A 26,990-nucleotide genomic window follows, 5' to 3' on the forward strand; every position below is an offset into this window, starting at 1 on the left:
CCTTCATAGCAGATTACTAACCAGTTTCATTATGTTTATAGCAGCTGCTGAATCTGAGTGCCAAGTGGAATGGTGTGCATTAATAGAAATCATTAAACTAAATCTGACCAGCATCCATTAACATTTTACACTCCAATATGTATGCCATCAGAGATGCACTAAAAGCATGCTGGAAATGAAATATTTCATACAATATCCTGTAATCTGTTCTCAGGCTCTCCACACAACTTTCTAAGAAAGGATGAGCCATTTAAAGGATTAAGAGACAAGCACTTTTTTTTTTTTACAGTTCAGGAAATATGTATTGGTGTTTTATTTGGCACTTACCAAAAATTGTGTATACTGAAATGGAACAGTCAATGATATACTAAAATATACGTTACCAACTGGTGGCCTGGTGCTCATCTAATTTGAGCATGCCCAGAAAACCATAGCCTAGCCTTGTAGTCCTGTACCCAGACTCCCCCTGGTTTTGACTTTGCAGGGTTAGCAATGGGTTCCCCATTTGGTGCTTTCTAGGCCTGATTCTGGTAACAAGTCAAATGCGGATCGCTTTTTAGGTCCAGACCCACTGGCATTGCCTCAGCACTTGCCCAGTCTCTGTGCACCGTGGGTTAAGGTCTTACCTGCACTGATCCCTTTAATGGCAATCCCCTGTAGACCAGTTCTTCCCAACTGATAGCCTTTAGACATAGAGAAAAGGTCCGTGTACCAAGGTGCACCTCAAACACTTCAGTACAGATGAAAAATAGCAGGGGAGGGCCCAAATATCATATAGGTGATTAGAGCTTGCTGGAGAGGAAGCTGTACCTGAGAACTGGCAATACAAGGATTTCCCAGTTTCTGTTTCATCCAATCTGTGGATTTTTTACTTCTCCAATTCTTTTGCTGCTTCTTGATCATTACTCCACCAATCATCAGATCACCAGTCACAAAGATTAGAACCCTTTCTGAAACAAGGTGCCTACCACTACACATGGACACAGTGTTGCAGGGATCCTACAAGGTTTATACTGGCAACTGGTTTGTTGCCCTCTCTGCTTGATTTATTGAGTACAGCTTCCACACCACAGGACCTCTTTAACAGGTAAAAGGTAGCTATATGAGTGCACTTGTTTTTTTTCTAATGGATGCTGCTTTAGGTTATCAGTGCTGTAAACAGTGAGCATTGATGCAAAATTCCACTTACCTTTTTAACAGCACATCAATATGTTCCATGTTAGACTTCAGCACAAATGATGGCCTAGGAAAAATAAAATAATATTCTGTTAATTTATAGAATTATCTTCATGTTTCTGTATATTAGGAAATCTTTCCATTTGATACAATAAAGGAGACATTAGTAACATTACTCCAGTAGATGTGTTCAGATCTACAGCATATCTTTCATGTGGTCTAGTCTTTCATGGGGTAGTACAGTGGCTAACTAGTGAGCACTTCTGCCTAGCCAGCACCAGAGTCATCAGTTTGAATCCCACCCATGACACTACCTGCGCTTGTGTGGGTTTCCTCTGGGTACTCTGGTTTCCTCCCACACTCCAAAGACATGCTGGTAGGTTAATTTATTAGCTTCTTTTTAAATTGGCCCTAGTATGTATGAATCTGAGTTAGGGACCTTAGACTGTAAGTGCCTTGAAGGTTAGGGACTGATGTGTATGTGCAATATATGTAAAGCGCTGCCTAAATGGATGGCACTATATAATTACCTGTAATAAATAAATATTTGACTCTGCCTACAGACTAAATTATTTCTATGACTATATTACAAAGATATTGAAGATATACCTCTGAACTCTCCTGGGATCAAGTAAAACAAGCAAACAGAATTCTGCCTGTTCAGACTGCTCATTTCATATTGTAACTGGCAGGAGAAAGATTACGCTCATGTATGAAGATATTGATCCGAGTTCCCAGAAAGCCACTCGATACAAGAGCTTCTCGCTGCATGTTCTGTGTTCACGTCTGAACAGATCCTTACAGCATTAGTCTCAGTTCAATGCCTGAGGATGCCAGATCATGGTGAAAAGGGTCAGCAGGCCTTACGTTGCTCGAAGCAGTTTCTGAAAGACAACCCTGTCATCCCCTTACAATAACTAGTAAGGTTACTAGTCTAGTATACTATACTATACATAAAGAATCCAAAATGCATAATATGCAGGAAGAATCCAAAATGCATACTATGCAGGAAGAATCCAAAATGCATACTATGCAGGAAGAATCCAAAATGCATACTATGCAGGAAGAATCCAAAATGCATACTATGCACGAAGAATCCAAAATGCATACTATGCACGAAGAATCCAAAATGCATACTATACAGGAAGAATCCAAAATGCATACTATGCAGGAAGAATCCAAAATGCATACTATACAGGAAGAATCCAAAATGCATACTATACACGAAGAATCCAAAATGCATACTATACACGAAGAATCCAAAATGCATACTATACACGAAGAATCCAAAATGCATACTATACACGAAGAATCCAAAATGCATACTATACAGGAAGAATCCAAAATGCATACTATACATGAAGAATCCAAAATGCATACTATACAGGAAGAATCCAAAATGCATACTATACAGGAAGAATCCAAAATGCATACTATACATGAAGAATCCAAAATGCATACTATACATGAAGAATCCAAAATGCATACTATACATGAAGAATCCAAAATGCATACTATACATGAAGAATCCAAAATGCATACTATACATGAAGAATCCAAATGCAAACATCACAGTTCACTCTGCTAGAGGAAAAAAAAATGCTGCAGCAATACTTTTTCACTGTAATCATAGACCCAATGTTTGATGTCCTCTCCAACAACCTCTCTCTGTGGCACCGGGCAGTGTCACGTGTCACTGATCTCAACATAAATGATGCTTAATTTAAGGGCACATTATAAAAAAACGGAATTGGTTCTGCGCAACGCTAAGGGACTGATGCTAACACCTACCATACCCTAATAGGAATGTGTAGCAACAAAAAAAAAAACATAGGGTGTAGTGCTGTTCCTCATATGTAGTGAAGTAAATAAATGTGCTATGTGGTAAGTACTTGTGATGTGAAGTGATCACTCCATGCTATAAAATACTGCCCCCCTATCTGTTCCCGTGAAGATGGATAAAAGTAGAAGGATAAATACCTAGGAGGATCCCTCCTTCCTATCAGCCACCTACGTACTCAAACTGACCACGTGTGTCAAACTGAAGATAAAAGGGTGGATCTACAAACCACCTCCCTATTTTACAAAAAACATTACAATATCCAAAAACCTAGTTTCACTGTAGTTTCATGTTCACTGTGATATTGTAAATTACTTTTTCAAAGGGAGGGAGGTGGTCTGCAGGATTTGTATTGCATCATATATACTGTAGAGCATATTGCACTGTTTGTTACAATCTATCATATATGCATGGTATTACATGGGGGAGGTGTATGGTACTACCAAATCCCAGGTACTACTCGCATATCCAATTGATTACATATTATTCACGTTTTCGAATTTTGTAATATTTGTTGTAAAAGAGGGAGGTGGTTTGTAGATCCACCCTTCCATTTTTGCACGGCTTGCATATTCAGTGTGACACACTTGGTCAAGTAGGTAGGTGGCTGATAGGAAGGAGAGATCCTCATAGGTATTTCTCCATCTTCATGGGAACAGATAGGAGGGAGGTGTTGTATAGCACGGAGTGATCACTTCACATCATAAGTACTTACCCCATAGCACATTGATTAACTGCACAACATATGAAGAACAGCGCTACAACCTATGTTTTATTAATTTAAGGGCCGTATAGTCCACAAACGAAGAGAGATCTGTGCTGCGAATACAATCTGCTAGGGAAGAGGGGGGCAGAATGCAGGAAATTAATAGCCAGGTTGTCCTTTAATGAATCCCTGACCCCTGTTGTGTCCATTGCATTTGATTACATACTTCCCTTCCTCGTCATTCCAGTGAATTTGTCTGTGTGGCCCCATCTGGCACCACACAGCCTTTCCTCCTTGATTCCATTCATTCATATGTTGGAGTCTCACTTTGCTGTACTGCTGGAGGTTGCATGAGTAGCACTCTCCCATAGGAATGAACAGGACCATGGTGCACATGCACACTAAGGCTCTAGTGGTGACATTTACAGAGAAAAGGCTGTGCAGAGCTGGACTGCTGTATAGGGAGGAAGGAAAATATGTAATCGGTAGGCTGCACTCGTGGGGTGTAAGAATTTATTTCTAAAGGTACAGTTGTCCTCATTTTCCAGCTAACTACTCTGCCCACAGCAGTATGCCAATCTACACAATAGAACCAAACCTTTAGTACCATGTCAATGGGGTGGGTTTACAAAAAGCAGACTGTGCACTTTGCAAGTGCAGTTGCTCCGGAGCTTAGTAAATAAGACTGAGCTTCACTGCAAAGACTAAAAACAGCATTTTTGCTTGCACATGATTGGATGATGGAAGCCAGCAAAGCTTCCCTCATTTATTAAGTTCTGGAGCAACTGCAGAGTCCACTGCACTTACAAAATGCACAATCTATTTGCCTTTAGTAAATCCACCCCGGTGTTTGGACTGCAGTCACTTTGTGTTACCAAGCTAAAGCTCCATGTACACGGGACACTTCTGAACAATGGAAACTGACTGCTGGAAAACGCAGGTTAAAAAATGTCTGTTTAGCCACGTTTGAGCGTTTGAGTTTAGAAGCGTTTTTTAAAGATAAGTGCAGGAGAACCTCCCAAATGCCCAGAATGCACTGAAAAGTGGTAAATTATTAACTATTTCAGACTTTCAGAGAAATACAGAGAGTAGAAGCAGAGACAGAAGTATGTGTTGAAATTAGCTTAGGTGTGAGTTGCTCATTAACATTTCTTTTGTTTGCAAGGGTGGGATAGGTGTCTGGTGGAGTAAGTCATTAAGGTCACCTGGCAGGGGGTCTTCCTGAGGAATTTGAGGTGTGAATGGGCATTAACATATCTTTTGTTTCCAAGGGTGGGAGAGGCCTGAGGTGTGAATTGGTCATTACAATGTGTGACCAGCTTGGTGGGAACATCCTGTGTTCAGTGTTTTGTCCATCTGAGTACCTTGAAAATGCTTTGCATGCATTTTTCATGATGAAAAAAGGCTCTGGACAGCATTGGGAACTGGAAGAGTTAAAAAAACAATTTCAGACGCAAACGTTTATAAACGCGATTTGCCGCGTTTACGAGCGTTTTGTGTTTGAAACGCTGATAAAATCGACTGCTGAACACAAGTTTTCTGCGTTACAAAAACGACTATAAACTCAAATGCTTGTAAACGAATGTAAATGAAGATGTGTACATGGACACATAGGAAAACATTAGGGAGAGTTCAGGGGTTGCTGAAAAAAACACTGAACAGCTCCTAAACATGAGTTTATCAGCTGCAGGGTACATGAGCCCTTATTAACCTGGAAGGCCCCTACCAAGAAAGCAAGGACAGACCCTGTGTGTGAAAATAAAGTAAAGCAATTTTTTTAAAGCAGGACCCAGAATTTCTCACAGTGTGCATTAGAAGCTGTAGCAAGTGAAAGAGAGCCTGCTAAATCTTGGCTGGAGGATGTTCAGAATCAACTAGTCTTTACCTTTACAGACTTACTGTCCCTGGTCTGCCCCTTTCATTCATTGAATTTCAGTTCTTTCAAACATGGAGGCTCATCACCACATGTGGGTGTTACCTAGGACAGTTTGCATGCCGCTGTAATCTGCCTAGAAATGTACAAGTCTCAATACTAAATCACGGTTTCTTGATATACAGTATCTCACAGAAGTGAGTACACCCCTCACATTTTTGTAAATATTTTATTCTATCTTTTCCTGTGACAACACTGAAGAAATGACACTTTGCTACAATGTAAAGTAGTGAGTGTACAGCTTGTATAAATAATGTAAATTTGTTGTCCCCTCAAAATAACTCAACACACAGCCATTAATGTCTAAACCGCTGGCAACAAAAGTGAGTACCACTAAGTGACCAAATTGGGCCCAATTAGCCATTTTCCCTCCCCGATGTCATGTGACTCATTAGTGTTACAAGGTCTCAGGTGTGAATGGGGAGCAGGTGTGTAAAATTTAGTGTTCTCGCTCTCACTCTCTCATACTGGTCACTGGAAGTTCAGCATGGCACCTCACGGCAAAGAACTCTCTGAGGATCTGAAAAAAAGAATTGTTGTTCTACATAAAGATGGCCTAGGCTATAAGAAGATTGCCAAGACCCTGAAACTGAGCTGCAGCACGGTGGTCAAGACTATACAGTGGTTTAACAGGACAGGTTCCACTCAGAACAGGCCTTGCCATGGTCGACCAAAGAAGTTGAGTGCACGTGCCCAGCGTCATATCCAGAGGTTGCCTTTGGAAAATAGATGTATGAGTGCTGCCAGCATTGCTGCAGAGGTTGAAGGGGTGGGGGGGTCAGTCTGTCAGTACTCAGACCATATGCTGCACACTGCATCAAATTGGTCTACATGGCTGTCATCCCAGAAGGAAGCCTCTTCTAAAGACACAAGAAAGCCCACAAACAGTTTGCTGAAGACAAGCATACTAAAGACATGGATTACTGGAACCATGTCCTGTGGTCTGATGATACCAACATAAACTGATTTGGTTCAGATGGTGTCAAGCATGTGTGGCGGCAACCAGGTGAGGAGTACAAAGACAAGTGTGTCTTGCCTACAGTCAAGCATGGTGGTGGAAGTGTCATGGTCTGGGGCTGCCGGCACTGGGGAGCTACAGTTCATTGAGGGAACCATGAATGCCAACATGTACTGTGACATACTGAAGCAGAGCATGATCCCCTCCCTGCAAAGACTGGGCCGCAGGGCAGTATTCCAACATGATAACGACCCCAAACACACCTCCAAGATGACCACTGCCTTGCTAAAGCTGAGGGTAAAGATGATGGACTGGCCAAGCATGTCTCCAGACCTAAACCCTATTGAACATCTGTGGGACATCCTCAAAAGGAAGGTGGAAGAGTGCAAGGTCTCTAACATCCACCAGCTCCGTGATGTCGTCATGGAGGAGTGGAAGAGGACTACAGTGGCAACCTGTGAAGCTCTGGTGAACTCCATGCCAAAGAGGGTTAAGGCAGTGCTGGAAAATAATGGTGGCCACAAAAAATATTGTCACTTTGGGCCCAATTTGGACATTTTCACTTAAAATACATAAAACATTTACAAATATGTGAGGGGTGTACTCACTTCTGTGAGATACTATACATATAACTCCTCCCAACTGCCAGCCAAAATGCTTGCACCAGGCGTGAGGGTTCTTGAAAAAAGTACTGAGACTGAGAGTGCTGTGATGATTTCAGGATCCTATGTATAGTACCCTCCCACCAGTAATGACCTCCCTGCTTTGCATAGAGAAGCACAGAGACCCAGATATATTGTCACTGTGTCTAAAGTAAGGCATGTAATGAAAACAGAAAGATTTTATTTAAAAATGTCATTAACATGTTGATAAGGGGGGTGGAGTCACCACGGAATGCAACATAAATGCAGATTTATTTTCAGCTTTATTAACAGCTGAGGAATAAGAGAACATGGCTTTGTTAGGCTGGATATAAGCTAATATTATGTCACAGTAAATGATGCACAACTGTTTTTTTCAGCATGTTTCTTAATAATTTTGTCTGAGCATGATAACTGAAATAGAAAAATATAAAATATTGCGTTTAATTTTCTCTTCATTATAATGTGTACAAAAAAAGAGTTCATTCGCAATCCTAATCTGCAGTAATAGGCTAGAAGGGTCTGTTTTCATTCAGTCTCTAATTGCTGATAGAATTAATTTCCAAGAACAACCCAGCTGAGGGGAAAAACAATGATATTAAAAATCCTAAAAATGATAATTAAATATCTTCAAATTCTGTACATATAATTTCCATAATAAACCTTTATACGATTAACACAAGCTCCCTCCCAGTCACAATTTCCATTTCTTCACCATGTAGATGATTTGCTGCAAATGAAGATTGCATTTCTGAATAATTTGCTAGTATGATGGAAATGTTTCATTGGAGTTTATATATTTATATTTTAGAGCACAACTGTACTTTATTAGTCCTATAAAGTTAGGCAGCAGTTTTCAATATCGTACCTTTTTTCCTCCAAGCCAAAAAATCCTATTCCATCTGAAGGCCAATGCTCTCTATGTGAGATCCTCAGTCTGTATACAGAAGTCTGAAGCGCTCTACCTACATGCATTACAGCATGGCAATCAGCAAAACTCACACTCTGCATATTGCACTGATATGCGGTTCTGTGGCTCCAACTCAGCCGGGCTTGTGTCAGCCCACAGTATAGAGAAAGCTGCTCTCATAGAGGGCATTATTTATTTTATTTATTTCAGGCACTTATATATAGAGCTGTCAATTTACGCAGCACTTTACATAAATATATATATATATATATATTGTACATTCACATCAGACCTTAACCCTCAAGGGGCGTACAATCTAAGGTAGGGCATTTTTTTTGTTCTCTTTGTTCTTACAAATGAAAATGCCATACGGAATAGGATCAATGAACACGGGTCTGCATTCGTTTGTGTAGTATACTATATATCTGCCTAGAGGTCAGCTTTAAACCTATATAAACCAGTCTATTGCATTCATACCAGAACAAAATGCAAGTTAATTGATGGGTATTGATTACTGCACTTTAGAATTGTGCTTAAGAATAATAAATCTTTATTGAATCGCTGGTATCACTTAAATAAACCATTAGTCTGGTAAATAACATTGATGGAACAAGTTGGTAAATGCATGTTAGGCCCCTTTGACAAGAGGGTTTGATCAGGTCCGTGTGTCAGTTTTTCAGGCAGTCCTGATCAGCCCCTCCTTTCACCACTATGGACCGGCAGGTGTAAATAAACGTTTGTCCGTTTACACCCGCCTACCTCCAATCCGATCTGGTTCACCTAAAAACAGAAGGGGATCCATTCCACTGTTTACACCCGACTGTCCTCAGATCTGATCCACTTAGACAAACAGTGGAGTCCGTTTATACCTGCCAGTCCATACAGCAGAGTGGGATGTGAACTTGTCCACTCTTCATAAACGTCTGAATGGGGCTCACCTAGCCAGTGCTCTTTCACTGCTCCTGGCCCAGTAGAAGCTGGCAACAATACGCAGTGCTTCAAGGTATGGGGGAAAACGTGTCCTGCTCTCATTTGACAGCGTTCAGGTCTTGCAGCCAATTGCTACGTTTGAGCACTGTCACATGACCAGGGGAATGACATCCCCTCAATGTCTGACACCTGCCAACACTTGTATTTCAGTGCCAGCTGTAGAGGGGTCAGGATCTGCAGGGGAGGACTGGTAAAGCAAACATATCTAGGGTGGTAGCCTTTACAAACACACTGTTACTTTTCTCTGCTTGTCTCTTTAACCTCCCTAGCGGTCTGATTATGTCAGCATTTCTGTCCTCAAAGCGGTACATTGTTTTCAATGGAAATATGTTGTTTTTTTTATTGTAGGCCTGTAATTCTTAGGAATAACTCACTGAAATTTGTCCGAACAAGAGTCTAGTAAACAACCCAGGTATGATAAAATTTTAAACACGAAACCATAAATTATAATATAATAAATAATTATAAAAAATGATAATATAATAATATATTTAATTCAATAACGTAATCAAACCAAAAACACTGAAATTTGAAATAGAGCGCCAAGTTCGCACATCACTGAGCTTAGTCGCAAAATCGTTTTCAGTGTCTGGTGACGAATTTCCCCACGAATCATTATCACTCAATTCTGCAAGTGGTTCTAATACGATCACTGTTCTCTAGCTGGTCTACAACCGCTTTTGACCTAAAGGGACACTTTTTGAATGCTTCTCACTTTCCAGGCAGAAAGATCGGTAAAAATGCAGGCAGGGCACAGGACAAAATGTATGTGAAATGGTTTGATACAATAATGTAATACTATCAGATTTTAGTGTATTGAGTGAATGTAAAATTTTTAAATTTTTGAAATTCCCGCCAGTTCCGTCCCCCGAAAGACGAATGCCATGGCCAGGGACGCTGCAGGGGGACATTGCGGGACCGCAGGACAAGGTAAGTGCAAGAGGGATCCCAGAGCAACGCTGCACTGTAATCCCGAGTGTTGCTCGGGGTTACCGTTTCTGGTACTGAAAGTTAACCCCGAGATACACTCGGGAATACCGCCAGGGAGGTAAGAGAAAAAGTGGAAATTCTGTACATTCATTTCTAGACTGTCAGTGTCTCAACACTAAACCCATGCCATTAAACAGTAACTTTTGTTGTGTAAAAAATAACAATTCCCTCTAGGTGATTAATGTTCATTACAGGGAATTTAACGAACTCAGTAATCCTGCTTGTTTTTGCTAAAATGTTTTTTAAAAGAACCACCTGTTTATTTTTCTGTCTTTTGGATTCTGAATGGGAGTGATTTGATCAGCTGATGCTCTTGCAGTGTTCTAATGGGGAAAGATGCAAGGTCTGCATAGAGTACCTTTAGAAGTGATGAACCCTTCTGAAGAATCTCAACAAAAATTATTATATTATTATTATACAGGATTTATATAGCACCAACAGTTTGCTCAGCGCTTTATTAAAAATGACATTTTTGTTGCAAAGGATGCCTAAAGTCAGGTGTAGACTTCTGGGAAAATCAGTGAGCCAATCACACAAGCAGGAAATGACATTTCTGGAGGCGTTCCATACATCAACTGTGTACAGAATGCCTCCAGGTTGCCATAGTGCATTGAATTCTACAGAAAATTACAGATTGATTATCCATATTTCAGATTGAAAAGGAAAGGTAATTTTTAAAAACAATAAATTAAAATATGTCACAATTATATATGCTGTATTATTTTTTTACATTTGCTATATATTTTTTTCCCCTCAAAAATGGAGTTACCCTTTAAGATGGAATAAAGCCCAAGGCCAGCTAAAACTTTTTTTTTAGTTTTGGACAGAGTAGGGAAAAGATACAATCTCTGTGGTCTGTAACTGCAACAGAGAACTATTTGGGGGGGGGGGGATTGGACTGGGGTTGGACTTTAATAGAGCAGCCAAGCAGACTACTGCTGATTGGGTCTTTTGAGCCACCCTAAAAACCCACCCAGTTTCAAATAGTCTCTAAGAGACTGTGCCTGTCCAACACATGGTGCTGGAAGAAAATAGGACATTATGGCCTCAGCACCACTGCCAGAACAAATGATTGCTGGTATCTGAAGCAGGACAATCATGACCAGCAGGACACAAACACTTGACACAAACTCCACAGAATAGAAACGTACAGGTTCATTTTATACATTTTCAGATATCTCACCCAAATACAAATGGAAAAGCGTCCATGCCAAAATGATGAACAAACAAGAGGTAAGAGAGGCAGGCTACAGCCTCAGCCGTATACATCTCCTTCTGAGGCACAGTATCGTCATTCTCCAGGCTTTCAGCTTTGTGAACGTTCTGCATAAATGCCTTGGGTAGGGGTTCACCCAATGCTACAAGAAAACCCTGTAACATAAAAAATTTGCAATAATAACATTTCTCTTTTGAAAATGTAGCCTTTCCTTACCCAATTACAAATGGATTTATACAAAGGCATTTACATAGGATAGGAACTAAAGGCATTTATTTTGCCCATAGCATAAAATTTGCAGCTCTGGTTATCTTAGTAAATGAAAGCATGCATTTGTCAATGGGCAAAGCAGACAGCCTTCATTCTGTGCTTTTCTAGAAGAGTCCAAACTGCATTGGATCTAGTAATCTAACGAAAACTGGGGAGAAATATAAAATTCTAATTATCTGTTGCAAAACCAAAAAGGCCACAAAATCTGCAGCAGAAGCAGCTCAAACCTAATTGTTTACAGAAAGGACTAGAGCAAGGTTGTCCAACCTGCAGCCCAAGACATCTATGAATGCAGCCCAATATAAAAATGTAAAATTACTTAAAATTTTTGATTTCCTTTTGTAATTTTTTTGTAAAAATGCAGTTGCACTTAGTGAACATATGCAACTGAAGAAAAAATTGACAGTGTCCCTTTACTGGACTTTTAGGCTCCATGCACATGGGGTGTTTTGATAACACTAGTAACGTTAGCTGTGTAAAGTTTTTGAGCTTTTTTAAGTGTTTTTGCATTAGCGTTTTGCTGCCTTTCCTGGCGTTTTTCCGTGTTTGCGATTTTTTAGCATTTTTTTTACCCAAAAAATATTTTTCTTCAAAAAAGCCTCCAAAAAGGATGGTTTGCGGTGGTTTACCGACTTTTCCACGTTGTTCAGCCTTAGAGCATTTTTACAGCTAAAAAACTCTTCTAGAAACCCACTAGTCCTGGGTTTTGTTTTCCAGCCAAAAACCGTCCCTGCCAAAAAACATTAATTACAGTCTATGAGTGCATGGACACATAGGATAACATGCTGGGGGGTTTACTGGCTGTAGAAAAAAAACGTCAAAAGCCAAAAACAGCCGCTGTAAAAACGTCAAGTGTGCATGAGGACTTGTAGCTTTAATTTTCCCAAAGAAAACTATCCTACATTATTCATGTCACCAGTTTTTGGCAGCGCCTGTATTTTTAAGCAAGAGTTTTCAAGGATAAAAGCACACGAAGGGCAAAATTAGAATGAAAATATCTGATAAGCACCTTGAGAATTCATTGAGAATAGCTACTAAATCCATCAAACCAGATTACGGTGCTTCAGTTTATCAAAAGCAGTGTCAATATCGCACTAGTTTATGTTGCTCTCTTTTACTTTTATAATAAAAAATATTACAAAAAATGAAGTTTTATTACTCCGATATGTACATTCTCTATATCAGTGATCGTTAACTTGTGGTCTGACCAACTTTCCCTGCTCATCAGCTATCCTTATTCTTAGTGTTTTTTTATGTGTGACCCAAGAAAATACCCTTTCTTCCAATGTGACCCAAGAAAATCAAAAGGTTGGACGTCCCTGGACTAGAGGACAGAATGCAGTAGTTTTCTCTTTTAAGGCAATCACTATCTCATTGAAACTTCAGGTGGAGCCATGTGAAGCAGATGGAAGGGAGGGCAATGATCTGTTTTGATCGTTGATCGATTGATCATGAATTTAAAAAAATTCCCCAGTCCCCCACAAGCTGAACCAGCATTGCTCCAACATGATTAGTTGTCTCCTCCGATGGTGGCAGATTCTCGTATTATCTGTATTTCATTTGGTAAAAATCTAGTGCCTGGCTGCTTGCACACCAATGTTCAATACTGTAGACCTGAATGAATTGCAGGACAAATGTCAAGTCTATGGAACTTATTGCACAAGTGTGAGCAGTCCGGCACTAGATTTTTATCGGAAAGGATGTAGATAACACAGGAGGCTGCTGTGTTATAGGTGGTAAGTAAGCACCTGCGGGTGGGATTATGGTCCAGTTTAGGTTAGTTTAGGGGGTAAGGGAGGGGGGCTGGGGATTAATTTATAAATATGCTCTAATCTTTTCCAAAATTGTATGAACTGTAAACTGTATGGCTAATACTATTAAAGCAATAGTTTCCTAAGGAAACATTCAAGGTGATTATGATTTACCAAATACAATGAACAAATAAATTTGTGAAATGAGACCAATACTTAGCAAATAAATCCATTCGATTCTCCTTGTGCTTACCATGATGCCTTCAGCAAATAAGCAGAACGGATTGTCCTTTAGTTCATCTTCTCCCAATTTGAGCTGAGCAGTAAGGAGGGGAAACTTCAAGCAACTAAAACAGCTTGTGACAGATGTAGAAGATAAAGTATTAGGGCATTCAGAATGGATCGATATTGTTGCATTCATTACAGCCACACTCCATAATTTACTATCATGATTTTTTGATACAATATGCCATTAGTTGTTATAATGAAAAGTAGAGGGGAGGGAGACTAGAAAACGGCCATTTGCTGATCTCCCGGTCCTATTAATGATCCAGAAGCAAAGTGTAAATACTTTACTTATAGAGAAGAATTTCATAAAGTGTGATCTACACTCCATGGGATCTATTGAAGGACAGGTGAGACATTGGGGTATTTTAAATGATGTCTCATTTAAGAGAGCCTGTCATCAAAAAGTCAGCATATAGGGGACTCTTTGTCCCCTATGTGATGAAAAAAAAGTTTAGTAACGAAAAATAAAGTGTAAAAAATTAAAGCTGAACCCAAGCACTTAGAGTCCCCATCAAAAGATTTTTGAGCCCTCCACCCCCACATACAAGAATGTACAAACGTAAATGGGTGCAATTGGGGTTCATACGCATGAAAACATTGATTGTGCTACACATTTTACATATCAACACGCATGCCAGAGTGAAATCAATAATTCTAGGCCCATTATTCACAGTTCACTCTAAACTGATGACCTGTAGTTGCTTTTAAAGTGTCGCCTATGGAAAATATAGGGTACTGAATTCTGTTGCTGTTTCACAGGTGCACCAATTTTACATTTTGACATGTTGGGTATCGATTTAAAAAAAAAAAAAGGTAATTTATTGCATTTTTGTGCCCTAAATTTAACTTTGGTGTATTTTTTACCAAAATTTTGCACTTTCTAAACCATTGCACTAATAATGTGTGACATAAAAAATATAACTACCACTATTTTATTCTATATGGTGCCTGTTTTCAGAAAATATATACTGGTTTGGGGGTTTTATGTAATCTTCAGATCTAAAATGAAACAAGTGTGCAAAAAAAAAAAAGCAAAAACAGCCGTGATGGAAAGTGGGTTAAAGCAATAATCTCAAGGGTGGGATTGTCAAAATATGTTGTATGGCAAAATGCAAGATCTGCCTCTTTTGTAGTCCCTTAGCGAATAGAGGAAAAGAGGAGAAGAGCTACAGTGGATATAAAAAGTCTATACACCCCTGTTAAAATGTCAGGTCTCTGTGATGTAAAAAAATGAGACAAAGATAAATAATTTCAGAACTTTTTACACCTTTAATGTGACTTATAAACTGTCCAACTCAATTGAAAAACAAACTGAAATCTTTTAGGGGGGTAAGTAATCCTAAAAGCTAAAATAATGTGGTTGCATAAGTGTGCACACCCTCCTATAACTGAGGATGTAGCTGTGTTCAGAATTAAGCAATCACATTCAAAATCATGTTAAATAGGAATCAGTAAACACCTGCCATCATTTAAAGTGCCTCTGATTAACCTCTAATAAAGTTCAGCTGTTCTAGTAGGTCTTTCCTGACATTTTCTTAGTCGCATCCTACATGGTCTGCAGAGGGCTTCCAGAGCATCAGAGGGATCTCACTGTTAAAACTTATCAGTCAGGAGAAGGGTACAAAAGAATTTCCAAAACATTAGATATACCATGGAACAACGGTGACATTACCAAGAACTGGACGTCCCTCCAAAATTGATGAAGAAATGAGAAGAAAACTGGTCTGGGAGGCCGCCAAGAGGCCTACAGCAACATTAAGGGAGCTGCAGGAATATCTGGCAAGTACTGGCTGTGTGGTACATATGACAACAATCTCATGTATTCTTCATATGTCTGGGCTATGGGGTAGAGTGGCAAGACGAAGCCTTTTCTTCCGAAGAAAAACATCCAAGCCGGTATAAATTTAGCACATCTGAAGTCTCCCAAAAGCATGATGGAAAATGTGTTATGGTCTGATGAAACCAAGGTTGAACTTTTTGGCTATAATTCCAAAAGATATGTTTGGCGCAAAAACAACACTGCACATCACCAAAAAAATCACCATACCCACAGTGAAGCATGGTGGTGGCAGCATCATGCTTTGGGGCTGTTTTTCTTCAGCTGGAACTGGGGCCTTAGTCAAGGTAGAGGGAATTACGAACAGTTCCAAAAACCAGTCAATATTGGCACAAATCCTTCAGCCTTGTGCTAGAAAGCTGAACATGAAGAAGAACTTCATCTTTCAGCATGACAATGACCCAAAGCATACATCCAAATCAACAAAGGAATGGCTTCACCAGAAGAAGATTAATGTTTTGGAATGGCCCAGCCAGAGCCCAGAACTTAATCAGATTGAAAATCTGTGGGGTGTTCTGAAGAGGGCAGTGCACAGGAGATGCCCTCACAATCTGACAGATTTGAAGTGTTTTTGCAAGGAAGAGTGGGCAAATATTGCCAAATCAAGATGTGCCATGCTGATAGACTCATACCCAAAAAAGACTGAGTGCTGTAATAAAATCAAAAGGTGCTTCAACAAAGTATTAGTTTAAGGGTGTGCACACTTATGCAACCACATTATTTTAGTTTTTTATTTTAACTTCCCTCCACCTAAACGATTTCAGCATGTTGTTCACCTGAGTTGTACAGTTTATAGGTTACATTAAAAGGTGGAAAAAGCTCTGAAATGATTTATCTTTGTCTCATTTTTTTTACAACACAGAAACCTGACATTTTACCAGGGGTGTGTAGACTTTTTATATCCACTGTACAGCAGATGGGCATAGCTGGGGGAGCTGTTATGGAAAGGTTAAAAAAAAGAAAGAAAACCTTTTACCTTTAGAACCACTTTGAGCTAAATGTACACTTACAATGTCAGGAGCTCCCTCCTCATCTCTTGAAGATCTTGCTCCTTGGTAACGTCCGTGGTCTGTGATACAAGGTCAACAAATGGCTGTATAAACTGAAGTAAGGCAAGACAGCACTGGCAAAGGGAATGCTTGTCTTCTTTAATCTGCTCCACAGTGTATGGTACTGGCAGATAGGATATCCGAGAATGGACAGTGGACAATGATAGACCCACAGAGTATGATTTCTTGTTTCCAAGCTTCAGGAGAACTGCAATATATAAGCAGATGATATGTAAAGAACAAAAGAAAGAAACAAACCTAATTTCCATGGGCGCTGAGGGCTGGACGCCATAAATTAGGTGTTTGTTTATGCCGCTGGAGCCACCCTGTGCTGTGTACAGGTAGCCCATGTAAGTCTCTGGGGAGTCAGTGGCAGTATACACAGAGCCACTCAGCCAAATGTAACAGGTGTGGAGGTAAGGAGCACTGAACCCACACTGCATTCAGGGCCATGCAATTGCATCCACACAGCTGTGTCCATACTGCCTCTGCACCCCCAAAGACTTCCCTGCATGCAGCACCTGGTTGCTCCACTTGCATAAACAAATGGCCAGTTCATGGTGTACGGTCCTCAGCACCTGTGTGAATGAGTCCCAAAAAAAAAAAAACACAATTTGGGGCTGCTGCAACTTGCATTAAAACATGAAGAGGCAAAGAAAAAGGAATCATAAAAGTTTATGGCAAACAATAGAAAATGGACAAACAAATTTACCCATCAGCTACCTAGTTCAAACACTACCAAGACGAACTAAATGAACGAACAAATATTGAACTGTCTTTGTTTGTATTTTCCTTGCTGTAAGGGAATATGATGCATTTGCTGACAGGACAATAACCCATTCAGTTTAAAGAAGAAATACAAGGCAAAACATTTGCATATAAATATAGAAAAATCATTATACAGACCTCAGCATAAATGAGTAAACCTCTTTTGAAAAGTAAGATTTTATTAAATATCTCAATGAACATGAGAACAATTTCCAAAATTTTGACAAAACTGAGTTTTATAGAACATTTGTTTAGCTCATTACATGAAAGTAAGCTTAATAATATAACTTACATTACATAATCTCCCATTTTACTCAAATTAGTTGCAAAATGAATACACCCCACAACAAAACTACTACGTCTAGTATTTTGTATGACCCCCATGATTTGTAAGGACTGCACCAAGTCTTCTAGGCATGGACTGAATAAGTTGGTGATATATTGCAACATTGATCTCTTTCCATTCTTCAAGAATGACCTCTTTTAGAGCCTGGATGCTGGATGGAGAGAGATGCTCATCTTTTCTCTTCAGGATTCCCCATAGGTGTTCGATTGGGTTCAGATCAGGAGACATACTTGGCCACTGAAACACTTTCACTCTGTTCTTCAGAAATGCAGCAGTGGCCTTAGAAGTGTGTTTTGGATCATTGTCATGTTGGAAAAGTGCACGACGACCAAGGGAACGGAGTGATGGTAGCATCTTCTGTTTCAATATCTTTCAATATAGAGCAGTACATCTGTGAGTTCATGATACCATCATGACTCCCAGACACCAGCAGCACTCATGCATCCCCACAGGACACTGCCACCACCATGTTTCACTGTAGGCACCATGCATTTTTCATTGTACTCCTCACCTTTGCAACGCTATACAGTTTTGAAGCCATCAGATCCAAAAACATTTATCTTGGTCTCATCACTCCAGAGAACAGAGTCCAGTAGTCTTCTTCTCTTTCAGCATGGGCCCTGGCAAATTGTATGCGGGCTTTTTTGTGCATGGGCTTTAGGAGAGGCTTCTTTCATGGACTACACCCATGCATGCCATTCCTCTGCAGTGTACGCCATATTGTGTCACTAGAAACAATGGCTATTTTCTTCAACCCTTCTCATCAGAAGACGCTCCTGTTGAAGTGTTAACTTCCATGGAAGGCCTGGACGTCTCTGTGAGATGGCTGCAGTTTCATCTTTGTTACATTTTTGTATCACTTTTGCTACAGTATTCTGAATGAAAAGTAAAGCTTTACTCATCTTTTTGTAGCCTTCACCTTTCTTGTGTAAGGAAATTATTTTCTTTCTCTGGCCTTGTGACATTTCTCTTCCATGTGGTGCCATTGCGGACAGCATGAAATGGGAAGGGGTTTTCTTTGTTATGTAACGCCCTTTTATACTTAACTGTCTACTGGACACCTGTTTAATGACTAGTTAGACCCACCTGTAGCTGAATTCTTGTTAATTAGGAATTTGTCTAAAATGTAGTTTTGCTAAGACTTTCATTGGTGTGTATTCATTTTTGCAACATGGTCTTGAACCAATTTGTTAGAAAAAATACTTTTTTGTGTGTGCAAATTAACAAATCTTGTTTGTCATCAATGTCCTGCATTTGTGGGAGTATTTTGTAGTATAGTGTACCATAGAAAATGTTGATTCTGAAAGGACAGTAAAGGTTTTCTGACAAATCTGTTGGGGTGTACTCATTTATACTGAGCACTGTAAATACCTTTTTTTTTTCCTTTTTCTATAAGTTATAACATGACCTCTGCTCTCAACTGTATAAGGGGTTTAGATAGCTGGGAGTGGAGACTACAGGGGGGCATGTGTCCACAGGAGGCTAAGAGGAAGCAGTGTACTGATCTTCCCAGTGAGGGGGATGTGTTAGCACAAGACTGACAACTGGAGGACATGCAGGCGGTGCTCCTAAGTAAGATGCAAAGAAGAAAACTGATAACGCTGAAATGCATGTGCTGTCATGCCTAGTATGGTCAGTTTGAAATAGGAAAGCAATGGAACTAGTAGGATCACCAGGTATTTGACACAAGGGAAGCAATGCAATGAAAATAGAATACTTTTTAACACAAGTACATGGAACAACAGGAACATATCAGAAATTATTATTTATTTATTTATCGAGTTTATATAGCGCCAAAGGGTTTGCTCAGCGCTGTACAATAGAGGGGGGACAATACATGAAACAGAACAGTAACATCAAACAGTACACAAGGGGTAAGAGGGCCCTACTCTTTCGAGCTTACAATCTAGGAGGGAGGGGGTAGAGGCACAGGAGGAAACGGCTGTGGGGGATGGAGTGGTAGGAGGAGGGAAGGGCAGCGGCTGTTAGGTGAGGGTGGGGTAGGCTTCCCTGAAGAGGTGGGTTTTCAGGGAGCGCCTGAAGGTGAGGAGGGAAGGTGACAGTCTGATGGATTGGGGTAGTGAGTTCCAGAGGATGGGGGAGGACCTGGAGAAGTCTTGCAGTCGTGCGTGGGAGGAGGAGACCAGGGAGCAAGATAGAAGGAGGTCCTGTGAAGAGCGAAGGGTACGGGTAGGGTGGTACCTGGGAATCAGGTCGGTGAGGTAGTTAGGGGCAGTGTTGTGAATGGCCTTATAGGTCAGGGTGAGCAATTTAAATTTAATGCGTTGGGCAATGGGGAGCCAGTGGAGGGAGAGGCAGAGGTGGAGCGGCTGGTGAGGTGGATGAGTCTGGCCGCTGAGTTCAGGATGGTCTGAAGCGGGGAGAGCCTGCACTGGGGTAGGCCGGTGAGGAGGGAGTTGCAGTAGTCCAGGCGTGAGATAATCAGGGAGTGTACTAGTAGTTTAGTGGTGTCTGGGGTAAGGAAGGAGCGTATCTTGGAGATGTTCCGGAGGTGGAGCCTGAATGTGTTTGTGAGAGATTTGATATGAGGTTGAAAGGAAAGGTTTGAGTCCAGAATGACGCCAAGGACCTTGGCTTGCTGGGCGGGATTGATGGTGGTGTTGTTGGTAGTGATGGAAAGGATGGGGGGGGCGCGGGCTGGGGGGAAGATGAGAAGCTCGGTTTTGGAGAGGTTGAGTTTGAGGAAATGGAGCGACATCCAGTCAGAGATGTCATTTAGGAGGTGAGTGATGCGGGCGGAGAATGTGGGGGTGAGGTGAGGGGTGGATAGGTAGATTTGAGTATCATCAGCATAGAGGTGGTAATTGAAGCCGTGGGAGTGTATGAGTTTGCCAAGGGAGGAGGTGTAGATGGAGAAGAGAAGGGGTCCAAGGACAGAGCCCTGGGGGACCCCAACAGAGAGGGGGAGTGAGGAGGAGGTGGCACCGTTGTAGGAAACGCTGAAGGAGCGTTGGGATAGATAGGACGAGAACCAGGAGAGAGCGGTGTCTCTGATGCCAAGGGAGAGTAGTTTATTAAGGAGGAGGGGGTGGTCGACTGTGTCAAAGGCCGCGGAGAGGTCTAGGAGGAGGAGGACAGAGTAGTCGCCTTTGGCTTTGGCGGTTAGTAGATCGTTGGTGATTTTGAGGAGGGCAGTTTCGGTGGAGTGTAGGGGACGGAAGCCGGACTGTAGTGGGTCAAGGAGGTTGCTGTCAGTCAGGTGGGCGCTTAGGCGATCGAAGACCAAGCGCTCAAGGAGCTTGGAAGTGAGTGGCAGCAGGGAAATTGGTCTGAGGTTGTTGAGGTCAGTGGGGTCCAGGGAGGGCTTTTTGAGTATGGGGGTGATGTGCGCATGTTTTAGGGGGGAGGGGAAGACGCCAGTAGAGAGGGAGAGATTAAAGATGTGGGTAAGGGAGCGGATGAGGGAAGAGGGGGGTGACCGGAGGAGTTGAGAGGGGATAGGGTCCAGGGGGCAGGTAGTGAGGCGGGCTTCTGAGAAGACTCTGCTGACTTCCTCAGTGGTAGTAGGGCTGAAGGAGTGCAGTGATGGGGGGGTTACGGTAGGCAGGGCCTTGGGTGTGGTGGGGGGCAGTGCCGTTGCGAGGTCAGAGGAGGGGAGAGATGAGGGGGTGATGGAAGGGGGGAGGCTAGATGGGGAGGTAGATTGCAAGTTGACTATGTCCTTGCGGATTGCGTCAATCTTGTTGTGGAGATGAGTGGCAATCTCGTGGGCGGTAAGTGAGGTACTGAGTGGAGGAGGGGGGGGAGAGAGCAGGGAGTTGAAGGTGGAGAAGAGTCGGCGAGGGCAGGTGGAGAGGGTGTTAATCAGGTTAACAAAGTAGGCCTGCTTGGCGGCGTGGAGGGAGGAGGTGTAGGTGAGGAAGGCAGATTTGTAGAGGGAGAATGCATGAGGGGACCTGGTTTTGCGCCATAGTCTCTCCAGCGCACGACTGCGACGTTTGAGGCATTTAGTGTGGTCGTTCTGCCATGGTTGGAGCGGTCTGGGTTTGATGTTGCGTGTGGTTAGGGGTGCCAGAGAGTCTAGGGTAGCTGATAGTGAGTCGTTGTACGTGTTAGTGGCTAGGTCAGGACATGACAGTGGAAGGATGCTGTCGTGTAGGCGGTCGGCAGCCGAGTGGAGGGGGGCAGGGTGCAGGTTGCGGAGGTTGCGGCTGGTGATGGTTTGGTGCACTGGGGGGGGGGGAGTTAGGGGAAGGGGAGGTGGAGAACGTGAGGAGGTGGTGGTCGGAGAGAGGGAAGGGGGTGTTAGTGAAGTGGTTAAGGGTACAGAGGTGGGAGAAGACGAGGTCCAGGGTGTTCCCATTGATGTGGGTGGAGGATTGAGTGTATTGTGTGAGTGTGAAGGAGGAGGTTAGGTGGAGGAGTTGGGAGGTAGCTGGGGTGTTGTCATTGATGGGGATGTTGAAGTCCCCGAGGATGATGGTCGGTAGCTCAGAGGAGAGGAAAAAGGGAAGCCAGGCGGCGAAGTCATCCAGGAAGCGGGCTATGGATCCGGGGGGCCTGTAGATCACTGCGATCCTTAGGGGGGTGGGTGAGAAGAGCCGGATGCAGTGAGCCTCGAAGGAGGAGAAGGTTAGGGAGGGGGGGTTAGGGAGGACCTGGAAGGTGCTCAGCGGTGATAGGAGCAGGCCGACACCACCACCTTTGTGACCGCTCAGTCTTGGTGAATGGGACCAGACGAGACCTCCATGGGAGAGTGCCGCAGGGGAGGTAGTGTCAGTGGCCTGTACCCAGGTTTCGGTGATGGCTAGGAGGTTGAGGGAGCGGGAGATAAAGAGATCATGGATGGCAGTTAGTTTGTTGCAAACCGAATGGGCGTTCAGAAGTGCAACCGAGAGAGGGGGGATGGATGCGGGGAGGAGGTGCACAGGTATGAGGTTGAGGGGGTTGCGGCGGCTGGCGGGGGCAGGGGGGTCCCTGGAGGGGGGGAGAGGTGGTGAGGGGCCAGGGTTCGGGGAGATGTCCCCGGCGGATAGGAGAAGGAGAAGGGTGAGGAGGGTGGCATGGGAATGGGAGGTGTAGGAGCGTGTGGGTCTGGTAGTGGTGGCACGTGGGTCGACCGGGGAGTGGAGTACCAGGAGGAGGTGGTGAGTGCCGTAGTAGGGAGAGGGCAGAAGTGAAGGGGCAATGTAGAGCTGTTTTGGGGGGGTGGGCGGGTAGAGGGAGGCGATTTTTGGGATGGAGGAGAGGAAGACGAGGAGGAGAAGTGCAGGTGGCATGCTGGGGTGAGTGCAGTGCTGTTCGGGTCGGGGGAGGTGAAGGGATATGGGTCAGGGCGAGGTGATGTGGAGAGTCTGTATCACCGTGGAGGAGTCCACTAGAGTCCTTCTGTAGCTGCAATCTGTGAGTGCAGTATGCTGGCGTCCGAGGGGTCTTCAGTGGGTCCGGTGGATCGGCGAGTGGAGGGGTCGTAGGGTGCGATGTCTGGGGGTGTTGGTAGGCACAGCGTCTGGTGATGTTGGTGGCTCGGTGGCTGGAGATTCGCTGGGTGGTCCGGGAGATTCGCTGGGCGACGTCTTGATTCGCTGGGTGGTCCGGGTGTTGGGTGTCCAGAGGTGGTAGCTGGGTGCCCGGTAGCTGGGTGCTGGGTGTCCAGGGGTGGTAGCTGGGTGCCCGAAAATAGAAATAACATACACTTAAAGCCCTGGTTCACACCAGTGCGACTTGTCATGCCACTTGACAGTTCAAAGTCACATTACAAGTCGCACCCCATTTGCAGCAATGAAACTGTTCAAAAAGGTGTAACTCAATTCACAGCGACTTTGAAAAAGATCCCTGCACTATTTCTGTGCGACTTCATTGTGACTTGCATTGGCATCTGTTAAATGAAGTCGATCGCAATAGTCAGCTTTGAAGCTGCGCTGAAGTAGCACGACATGACAACTGCACTGGTGTGAACCAAGGATAAATACTCATTCATAGTAGTCTGTCTGTATTTTAGAAAATACAAACAGCCTAATGAAATGCACATTCCCATAAAATCTTTAACTGCTGCATTTCTCACAGCTTTAATAAAGTCCAGTTCTCCAGATAAAAAACACATAATTTATGATCCTCAGTCCAGAAATCAATACTTGGTACATATTTTACGATGGGTGATGTTATACAGAACACACAGTTAATGGAGAGTTTCCTCATATAACAAAATCAATGTAGCAGCATGGATCAGCAAAATGCCAGTGCAGAAGTACAGAAGACATCCACGGCCTTTAAAGTGGTTGTAAACCTCAGACATAAAATATGAACAAAGCATTTACACCTCTATACTGTGTATTTGTCACAATTGAGGGCATTAAAAGTGTCATTTCTCTCTGCTGCTTCATTCCACTACTATCAGCATGAATCATTTCACAAAAAGGTGACAGGGGAGGGACCTTAAGAAGATTGACAGCCTCAGCTCTGTTCCTGTGTGCTGTGTGAATGTGGGTGTGTCCCTTCCCTCCAATCAGCTCTCAGAGCTCTCCTCACTCTTCACCTCTCTGCCCCCTTTTTCTGAACCCTCAGGCAAGCTTTATAAATTCTGGACATTGACTGGATGTGGAGAAGAGAAGACTGCAAATAAATCAGGCACAACCTATGTAGGAGGATTTGTTTCATCTATGTGTATCACCTGAGGCCATTAACTTCACTGCGTGTATGTAAGGGTTTATAACCACTTTAAACGCTGAATGTACGTACACACAAGTATTCATTTCAGTCACTTGATCGGACATCTGCATGCTATTGTTCATAAGTGAGACACTGAGCACACATGGTAGATAAATAATCAAAAGCAAACAGCCAATTTGCTGAAATGATTACAAACTATCAACCTGCTGTGCAGGATTTTTGCAGGGCATGCATATATCAACCAAATATTCATAAGGTGGACAATGGCCACTTGGATCTGCTAAATTTTCAAAGTAGAAACAAATGGCAACCACCCCAACCTATAACTGGCCTTTGTATCAAGGATCACATGGAAGGGCGACACATGTCAAAAAACAACAAATAAAAATCCCAGCTCACTTACCAGCCAGCCTGCGACAAACTGAATTAACCCTGTCTAACAGTTCATGTTAAAACAGGGGGTTTAATTTGCACACATTTGCAAATATATGCGTAAGCTGCAGAGGCCATGTCAAGACACCCCAGAGCTGCAGTACACGGAGGTGCCATGACATGGCCTCTGCAGCTTATGCATATATTTGCACACGTCTGCTAAAATTTCCCACAGTATCCCACATTAACATTCTAGCACCAATGGTCCCTAAATGTATGGCATTTATCTACTGATGCAGGGGGTGCATATATGACATATACAGCCAAAACTAGCTACTATTATTGCAACATCTGTAATAATACAAAGAAAAACCAGCTCAAGGGATCTAAGCGTAGTAAAAACAATCAGTGTTTATTGAAAATTGAATAAAAAGCAGATGCATTCACAAAAGGACAGTTGCAGAGGCTACAGGTATAATGAGACAGTGTGTTGCTGTACCTCCCAGACAGGGGCGGACTGACCATTCGAGCACTCAGGCACTGTCCGAGGGCCTGGGGTCAGTAGGGGGCCCCATGAGATGCCCCTGGTACCTTTCATAGGCTTTTTTGGGTGTGGAGTAAGTGTGGGCATGGACACAGGGTCCCCTATTGCACGGGGGTTCCATGAGTGGTCAGGCCGCCCCTGCTCCCAGACCACTCATGTCATCCAGCTGATCTGATGATGAACTGCCCGATCAAACAGTGGTGTGAGCCACACTGCTCCCCTGCTGAAGCGGCTGACAGAAGCCAGTACTGGAAGTTCTGTGAGCTAGAACAGTCTCTCAACTGGGGTGTCATCTGGTTTCATCAGGGGTTCTAAGGGGTTGCAGGTGACTTTTTTCTTAGACTTTATGGACTGGAATTGTATTCACTGTTCCTGCAAATCAGTGTAGGAGAGGTGCATACACATGTACAGGTAATTCTAGTAGGAGGCATGTGTGAGAGGGATCATTTTGCCTGGGTTCACATATATGTGGTGTGGTATATTGCATGTGATTCGCACAGGAACACACACCGCATTCCTGTGCAAATCACATGCAATTTGTGTGCGGTGTGATTGGAGCCATACATTTTGTATTGCTCTAATCGTACCACACCAAAAAGGTGCAGGACCCTTTTTTTGGTCCGCACTAGAATCGGATCGCATAGGTATTCACACCTATGCGATCCAATTCTGCACATCTCACTGCGTTTTGCGGACCGCTTTCGGGGTGTTGTTAACATACACACCCGGAGTGGTTCGCATGAACGCGGAGCTATTCTGATGTGGTGTGGAATTCGCACACAAAATGCTCCAAATTCCACACCGCATCAGTATGAACCAGGTCAGGCTGAGGTCAATGGCAGTAACTCTCAGTGATTGGGAGGGGTGGCCGGAGGAAGGTGAGAAATCCTGCAAGTCACTGTATGTGTGTAAAATGTGCTATATACTGTAGAAATATGGCCAGATTTACAGCTTGGGAGCCTACAGAAAATCTTCTTCCTTTACATTTCAGACTTTAGAGCAGGGCAAGTAGCAGTCCTATTTATTTTGGATATTGTAACATAGCTTGGTTGTGATTTGTCCCCTACTGAACTGTATATAAGCAATAAAATGGAAATAGCACAATAAATAACTCCCCCCTTTTTTTTTAGAAAGGAATAATACATTTATGGTGGTATGTGCAGGACAAATCTCTTGGTTATATTCACTACACCGCAACTGCTATTGGATTAGTGATCTTGGATGTTTGTAGCTCTGCTTAGATATATTGTATTTTTTAAACGTTACTTCAATAAGTAATTGTTTTGTTTTTTTTTTCCAAAAAAGAAAGCCTTTATTAATAAAGAACATAATGGTACAAAAGACATGTACAGGGTGCCTAAGCGAAACAGCAGGCACCACCTACAGCGACACAGCAGTAACTCAAACAAGAAAATACAGATAATGCAATGATACAAAACCCGACTACAATAAGGTTATGCTTGCAACAAACCGGAGCCAATATAGTATAGTATGGGGTGTAATTGTATCATATAATTTCCCCTGCGCTCGTGCTTCGCCATGCAGGGCTGTAGCGATAGGAAGAGTGGTCATGGCACCTGAACGTAGGATTCGGTCAAAAACTTATGGCAATGGGGAGAGTTACAAAACCGGTATACGTTGCGGTAGGAGCCGTTGATGGAAGTGGGGAGAGTGAAAGAATGGCATGTCTAGTTTTCCAGGTAGCATAGCAAAGCGAGAAGAAAAGAGAAAGGAGAAAAGAGAGAAAGGGAGGTAGAGAGAAAAATGATAGAAGC

At 42.8% G+C, this 26,990-nt stretch overlaps 1 protein-coding gene across 2 annotated transcripts in view; it reads right to left on the bottom strand.

The window, feature by feature from the left end:
- GLMN (glomulin, FKBP associated protein) overlaps nucleotides 1-26,990 on the bottom strand; it is a 102,458-nt gene that overhangs the window by 18,940 nt on the left and 56,528 nt on the right. For both annotated transcript variants that reach the window (XM_089668938.1, XM_089668937.1), the window contains exons 6-9: nucleotides 16,517-16,763; nucleotides 13,635-13,737; nucleotides 11,328-11,515; nucleotides 1,190-1,243 (exon numbers count right to left, since the gene is read on the bottom strand). In XM_089668938.1, the coding sequence (XP_089525064.1) occupies nucleotides 1,190-1,243; nucleotides 11,328-11,515; nucleotides 13,635-13,737; nucleotides 16,517-16,763 (592 nt within the window). The remainder of the gene's footprint in view (nucleotides 1-1,189; nucleotides 1,244-11,327; nucleotides 11,516-13,634; nucleotides 13,738-16,516; nucleotides 16,764-26,990) is intronic.

This window comes from Staurois parvus, unplaced genomic scaffold (assembly GCF_062004578.1).
Source record: "Staurois parvus isolate SC_StPar_1 unplaced genomic scaffold, SC_StPar_1.0 ptg000066l, whole genome shotgun sequence".
Taxonomy (NCBI): Eukaryota; Metazoa; Chordata; class Amphibia; order Anura; family Ranidae; genus Staurois; species Staurois parvus.